Source organism: Peromyscus leucopus, chromosome 3 (genome assembly GCF_004664715.2).
Source record: "Peromyscus leucopus breed LL Stock chromosome 3, UCI_PerLeu_2.1, whole genome shotgun sequence".
Taxonomy (NCBI): Eukaryota; Metazoa; Chordata; class Mammalia; order Rodentia; family Cricetidae; genus Peromyscus; species Peromyscus leucopus.
The window spans coordinates 84837062-84845323 of NC_051065.1; the positions used below are offsets into that span (position 1 = coordinate 84837062).

General features: G+C 37.3%; 1 pseudogene and 1 gene segment (V, D, J or C); one reads left to right on the top strand and one right to left on the bottom strand.

Moving 5' to 3' along the window:
* LOC114686282 lies at positions 1 to 596 on the top strand. The segment is given in 2 exon segments: positions 1 to 151; positions 277 to 596. Coding segments are annotated over 2 exon segments (456 nt in total).
* Positions 597 to 7421: 6825 nt separating this feature from the next.
* On the bottom strand, positions 7422 to 7798 carry LOC114686281 (annotated as a pseudogene).
* Between the last annotated feature and the right edge of the window lie 464 nt (positions 7799 to 8262).

The following is an 8262-nucleotide window of genomic DNA, read 5'->3' on the forward strand; positions in this document are numbered from 1 at the left end:
TTCCCAGTGATTTGCATGCACTCACTGCACAGCCTTGAGGACTTCTTCATATACCAGTCACACCCTGTACAGTTGTCACTGCAGTCAGGACTCAGCATGGACATGAGGGCCCCTGCTCAGCTCCTCGGGCTCCTGCTGCTATGGCTTCCAGGTGAAAAAGGACTAAAATGGAAATTTCATTGTTACACTGTGATTATTGTTGATTGGCATTTGGGTTCAGTTCTTTGTTTTCATGCTTAACTATGTGGGCATTTATTATTATGTCTCCACTCCTAGGTGCCAGATGTGACATCCAGATGACCCAGTCTCCATCCTCTCTGTCTGCATCTCTGGGAGACAGAGTCACCATCACTTGCAAGGCCAGTCAGGGCATTAGCAATTATTTAAACTGGTACCAGCAGAAACCAGGGAAAGCTCCTAAACTCCTTATCTATAATACAAATAGTTTGGTAGAAAGGGTCCCATCAAGGTTCAGTGGCAGTGGGTCTGGGACAGATTATTCCCTCACCATTGGCAGCCTGGAGTCTGAAGACATTGCAACTTATTACTGTCAACAAGGTTATACACCTCCCACAGTGATACAAGTCATAACATAAACCTCCATGGAAGCAGAAGTGAGAGGCTGGGCTGCTGGTGTTCCTCCTTATGAATCACTCACTGAAACAATTTCTCAGATGTCACACGATTTTTAGTAAAGTTCACAGAAAATCATTTGTTTTTGTAGAAGAGGCTAAACAGTCTTTTCTGTACAATAAATATCTTCCTTCATCATCTCCATCCCTACAGTGTACCAATGCCCTTCTGCTTTAACAGAGCACACAGTCATTCCCTGTGTGGAATCTGAATTGTATCTCCATCTTGGACTCACATAGAACAGTGGAAACTATTCTGAACATCCCAGAATACATTACTTAAATACAGAAAATTAGTTTCTAAGCGCCAGTATTTAAAGGAAGAGAAATACTATAGAGAGAAGTTGACAGCAGAGAGCATTCCTGGATTTCCCAGAACAGCTAGAGCACAAATGTCAGAGAAAGAGAAGGCTGTCTAACTATGATCCTCTGCTGTGACTTAAATTCCAGCAGTGAGTGTTGATGTTCTCAGCTTTCTGCAGCAATTCCCATAGAATTCTAATGGTTCCTATGTCCACTGGTAGCTTACAAGAATCAAATAATATTGAACCTCACTCCTATGGCTTTTAATCCCACAGCATGAAGTAGAATATAGATTTGTCTATATGACATTGTAAGTGTTGGAAAGGGTTATCTTTCACATGCTTTCCAAAATATTAATGAATAATTGACATTTCAGAACATAATTTTAGAAACAACACTACAACAGTGATCTATTCACTATTCTTTTTTTTAGGGGTGTAAGATCTATTCCCTGTGTCTTCATGATCTTCCTTAATCTACATACCTATCTATATATCTACAGTAACCTGCAGACTTAATTCCTGTAGTTTTACATGAAACAAAACAATCAGGTCAGAAGATATAATACTACTTTTAAAGATTCAGATTTTCTTTCTTATGCTGTCTGATTTTCTAAATAAATTCTATATTGAGTTAATCAACCTTAGAAACCCCTTCAGAAATGTTAGTTGTGTTATATTGAGTTTATATGCCAAATGGAGAATATACATTTGAAAGTGGTTTGTTGAGCTGGAGAAAATTCCCAGTGTGTAGGAGGACCTAGGTTTGATTCTCAACATCCACATGGTGAATCACAGCTATATTAAATTTAAGTTCCCAGGGACCCAGCACCCTCTTCTTGCCTTTGAGGGCACCAGACATGCACAGAATGTTCTTAAAAACATGCAAGCAGGCAGACATATGAAATATTTTTTAGAATTGGTTCATATTATGAACACACATATATTCTCTATTCACTTGTATAATCTTTAATAAGTAGGTAATTTGGCTATCCTTGTTGTATGTAGAGTTTTTTTGCAATCACCTATAAATATTCATGTTGAGATTCCATTTTTTATTAATTTGTGTACTAAACTTATTAGCAAATATTTTATTTCATGTCTTTCCTTGCTCAATTCTTACCACATTCTGTGGAGGGGGCCTATGGATCCAGGTGCTAGAAAAGATGGCTCAGAGGGAAAGTGTAGAGGGTGGAACCCAAGTTGTTTACAAAAAGATATGATTGGAGCTTCAGGTCAAGAAAGATGATGTCAGTACATGATTCCCTCATTGGCAACACTATAAATACCTTAGAGTAGGCACATGTTTGGTTAACCCTTAAGCTGATTGGTCCAACAGGGCATCTACTCCCCCCAGCCTTCTTTTCTTTATGCTTAAAAAGAGCTTGTTTTTAAATAAATGAGTCCTTGCTTAACTTGGCTCCCTGCTGCATCTGATTATCTCCCAGGGGAAAAAGGGAGGCTAGGGAAAGGGCGAGTGGTGTACTTACTGTTCCTTGGTCCCAGATCCCTTATCTGGAGAGTGAGGCATGACCCCACACATTTCATACATTGTGCTATTGGTGCTATTGGTTTAGATACAAATGGTGACAGCAGACATTTTGATTTTTGTTGTTGTTGTTTTGTTTTGTTTTGTTTTGTAATCTGAGGTATAAAATGTCCAACATTTTTTTTTACTAGGCATTATATTTTCCTGAGCTTTATAGACAGCACATGACAGTAAGATAATTTTGTCACTATGCTTTGCTTCTTTAGAGATTTATCATGACTACCTATTACTCCTGTGGTGGTTTAAAAGAAAATGGTCCCCCAAAGCAGTGGCATTATTAAGAGTTGTGGTCATGTCGGAGTTGATGTGGTCTTGGAGGAAGTGTGTCAGTATAGAGGTGGGCTTGAAGGTCTCATATATGCTTAAGATGATGTGCTCAGTCAACTTTGTATTGCCTTCTGATGAAGTTGTAGCCAGCACCATGTCTGCCTGCATGCTACCATACTCCCTGCCATGATGATAATGGAATGAACCTCTGAACTATAAACAAGCCATCAATATTAAATGTTTTCTTCATTTGATTTGCTGTCATCATGGTGTCTCTTTACAGAAATAGAAACTCTAAGACACTCACATAAAATGGTTTTTAAGATACTATAGAGATAATTATACAATTCTTTTTTTTCTTTGTTTTTCTTATTTTATTTTATTTTACAATACCATTAAGTTCTACATAACAGCCACAGATTCCCTTGTTCTCCCCCTTCCTGCCCTCCTCCCCTTCCCCCCAGTCCACTCCCCATTCCCACCTCCTCCCGGGCAAAGCCTCCCACAAAGACTGAGATCAACCTGGTAGACTCAGTCCAGGCAGGTCCAGTCCCCTCCTCCCAGAATGAGCCAACGACCCTGCATAAGTCCCAGGTTTCACACAGCTAACTAATGCAATGAGCCCAGAACCTGGTACCACTGCCTAGATGCCTCCCAAACAGAGGGATAGCTCAGCCGTTAAAGGCTAGGCTCACAACCAAAAATATAAGAATTGTACAATTCTTAATTTTCAGAAGCATACTATGTGGATACATTGTATAATATTAATATGTCCTTTGTCTTGTGAAATATATTCAACTAGGCCATGATGCATCATAGGTAAATAAGGTGGTAAAGGTGGAGAATCAGAAGAGGAAGGTGAGGAGCAGAAAAATGAGGAAGAGATATTAAAATAAAATGTCTTCTTTTCCATTACATCCCTGTCGCACTACACATCAAACTACTTTAGTAGAAAAGATATTTTAAATAAAATGACAACATTTTTCTATGGTGTCAGAGGATAATAGTAATGATATATGCTCATCTCTAAGGGGAGCCATATTGGTTTTTGTTTACTATGTGCACTTCTTGTGGTCCTTAACCATAACAGCAAGAGGATCACAATATGAGCCTTTACTTCTTCCATTGTTTCCATTTCAGAGAATGTTTGTTGTTCTTCTAATTTGCTGTGCTAACTAATTCCTTAGCTATTTTCAAAGCTAGGGCAATGTGGTAGCCATCATTACAGTTATGATATTTATAATAGAAATAAGTCTGAACGCCTAGAGACAACATAACTATTTTTTAAATTAGTAACCCTCAGGTTCTGAGACTTCCAGTGCACGCATGTTGACAAGTTACATGAAAGATAGATAATGTCTATTTCTCTGTCCATCCAACTATCCATCCATAAAGAAAAGCACATAATTAATCTATGGAAAACAAGCCAAGATTTTCTATTCCATTTTGCTATAGGTTGTTATTAAATTTTATGTCATTATGTGCCTTGTTATGACTCTTTAAATTCATTAAGGTGATTAATGGGACTCCTGGGATGATAGAAATTTAGAGGCTTCGTCAGAATGTGGCCCAATGAATAAGCAAAGTTAAATTTATTATATCAGTGATTTATAAAAAAGCCTTATTTCATGAAACATTGTGCTATATAATTGCCCATAAGTATAATATATGATAAAATCATAAGGGAATTGTTTGAGAAATCATACAATGTATAAACCAGAATGACAATGGTCACTTTTCAGTAACACAAGCCATGGGGTTGAAATCAGTGAAAGATAAGAATAAAAATCTGAGTAAAGAGTGTGTAAGACAGGAGGACAATGTCACATGTCAGTTTCTGAAGATAGAATTTTGACAGTACATTAATAAGAAGATACTTGAGAAAATCCAAGATTGAATGCCTGTATGATTTGTGAATTAAAGTAAAATCACTAGAATGATGACCTCCACCACAGCTATGGATCAAAGATACTTGAAAACTACAAAAGTATACTACTAAATAAGTGTTATTATTTTCATAGTTTCATAGAAGTAGAAACTAACACAAAGGAGATTAATGACACTTCAGGAGGAAGATAGACATTTGGAAATTTTTGACATGTGACATAATGAATAGCTAAATATAGTTACATTCAAAAGAAAAAGGGGGAAAGAGCTTGGAAATTTTCAAAGATAAGTAAGAATATATAGAGATGTTCCATAGTCAAGAGAAATTTGCTAACAAGATTTTCTCTGTCATTCTTGGATATTTTAATCAAATATATTTGAACAGATATCTTTGAAGGTATTCATGCCATGATAATAGAGTAGCTTTAACTACAAATGACAAATATAAAAAAGAAAGAGGGAAACTATTATACTTTACAGGTGAAAGGATTATGTATATGAAAAATGCAAATTAATCTATAATTAAATTATTAGAATCAACAAGAGAATATGAAATCATTTGACTCAAAGTTAAAAAAATTGATTTCATGTAACTACAATAAAAAGTAAATTATAATTATAAATACAGAGAATTAAATATCTCATATTTAATCTTAGGAAAAATGCAATTAGACTATAGTGGAATTGGTAAAATAAAACTTAAAAACTTCACATAATTATTTAAAAATCTTGGGTTGGGGATTTAGCTCAGTGGTAGAGTGCTTGCCTAGCAAGCGCAAGGCCCTGGGTTCGGTCCTCAGCTCTGAAAAAAAAATCTAACAAAATAAGTAGTATTTATTTAATTCAATAATTGAAAACTTCAAAATTCAGAATATAATTTTGAGGTGGTCAGTATTGTTTTTTTCGCTTTTCAAGACACGTTCCTTTAAAGTACTTTGCACTCCTGTCTCAATACAGACAGTGCCACCAAGAGTAGTTGTCTTCTAACATTTCCTATAAATATTACATACCTTTCTCCTCATTTTTTAAGTGTAATGAAATTATTGTGTAGAGATTTTATTAAAAATAATTAATACCAATATTCTATAAGCTATATAAAATAATGACAAATGCAAAAACCTATGGGAGACAGTAAAATAGATACTACTGCAAATTAAAAATAAATTATGAGTCTGGGCAGTGGTGGCACACATCTTTAATCCCAGCACTGGGGAGATAGAGCCAGGTGGATCTCAGTGAGTTCCGAGGCTAGCCTGGTCTACAGAGCAAGATCCAGGACAGGCATCAACACTACACAGAGAAACCCTGCCTTGAAAAACCAATGAATAAATAAATAAATAAATAAATAAACAAACAAACAAACAAATAAATAAATAAAAATTGTTTTATGTGCATCAGTATTCTTCCAGCATGTGCAGCACATGAGTGCCTGGTGCCTGTGAAGCCCAGAAGAGGGTGTCAGAACTTCTGGATGTGAAATTATAGATGGTCATAAGCTATCAAGTTGGTTCTAGGAAGAAAATACAGTTCTCTTAACCACTGACCCATTTCTCGAGCTCCCTAAATGGAAATTTTACCATGATAGGAAAAAGAAGAAAGATTTACAGTTTTTAGAATAGGCCACCTGCTTTTATCATAGTTGCTTAGAACCCAGAACGTGTTCCACCAACCTGCAATTATCAAATCTCTCTCTGTTCCTTGGAATTCTTTGCCATCTTCTGAAAGTCATTTTACTGAAGTGTGGCTACATGAGTAGAATATATATATATATATATATATATATATATATATATATATATATAATATATATGTCAACTTCACAATGTGATGGAGTTTGGAGGACAGTGTACAAGTTCATGAAGCCATCACTACTGTCTATGCCGAAATCCAGACCTTAGTTCCAACGGTTTCCTGTGTTCACATTCATTCTGATACTCCCTTACTTATTGATTTTCTTAATCAAACAAAAACTCTCTTTTTAATTTAAAGATAACATTCATTGAGTCCAGAGATGGTGATGATGAATTTGAATATCTATTCAACTCTAAAGGAGTGTGGTTTGGGGCAGTTTGGTTGCACAGATTCCACTTAACCAAGTTTATCCAATGCACAGTAATGTTATGTAAACCAGCCAAAGCTGCCTGTGTGAATTTACCTTGAGTTGACTTATTTCCAAACTACCATTATAAAATTCAAAACATACAGTTCTAGTTATTGCTTACAAATGTCCCTAAATTTGACCATTAATTATTTAGTCACAGTTTGGTTTATAGAGTAAGGAAACCTCATCCATATTTCTAAGCAACAGAAAAGCCTCAGACAATGAAATCCCCAGTGCTTAACCTTATACCTCCTAATGCTCACAGTGGCTAGAGACAGGATCCACTTGTCCAGTACCTTTCATTTCCTGTGTCAAGTTACTGTCTTGTCAGCATCTGGGCTGAACCTTGTCAGAGGAACCTCCTCAGGGCATCTGACAGCTTAATCCACCACTTTGTGTGGGCCACTCTCTCATAGTGTGCTGTATGTTTTGATTCACTCCCCACCTCAGCATCATTTAACCCGGGAAGTACACAGAAGTAACTGCACAGCCACTCCCCCATCTCCATGAAGTTCGTGTCTGTGAACATTAGCCATTCATTTGCTGGAACTTCTGTTTGATTGGGAAAAAAACTTTAGCTACATTAGTCATCTGTTACACTAGGTCATGAAGATGAGAAAACGCTTATTCACACTGAAGACAATTTTATTACATAGACTCTTCTACTGGTATCTCCAAGTAAATTAAGGTGCCCATTTACAAAATAGTTGATAAAAATATTCCTTTGGATTGTACAAGAAGGAAGACGGGGACACTGACAGACACGATGGATAGTGGGACTTGGCTTCTTTCTCTTCGACTTCAGAGGCTGGACTCTGATTTTCAGCCTCTCCATTTTCTGCAGGCACATCTGTGGTTTGCTGGTGTGCCACCTCAGCCTGTTTACCCTTTGCTTCCCTCTTCCCTTTTGTTTGCACTTTTTTGTCTGATGGTTTATCCTTTCCCGTGGCCTTCTTCGGCTTAGCGTCCACCTTGGCAGGGGCGGGCTTGGCAGACTTGGCAGGCAGTCTCGGCGCTCCGCCTTCGCCACTCTGTCCGCATTAACCTTCCTCTTGGGCATCGTGGCCGCGCTGGATGGGAGGCCGTCACCCCACGAACTCATGTAACACATCTTAAATTAATATTCCATAAGACAAAACCAATACCTGACACAATTATTGGGACCAAGAACCTGTAGCTAGAAAAGTCATAGACCCTCTGATAGGTTGCATACATCTCTTCATTACTCCTTCCAGGGTTTCTGTAATACAGCACTTGTGTCTATTGTCTTCCAGATTGACAGTTTTGAGCATTTTCCCAACAAGCACCACATTTTGTTTTACTATTGTCACCCTTGAAATAGAAGATACTTTCTGTGGTTTTTGAAACCATGAAAAATCTGCATCAGTCTTCCTTCTATATCACAGCACTGACCCATCCTTTACATATTGCTCCCTAAGGAGGACACACCCTGGCTACTCTTGTATAAAAGCTCAGTCATCATCTTGCAGTGACTTACCAGTCTCCTCAGGCTTCCTCCTCAAA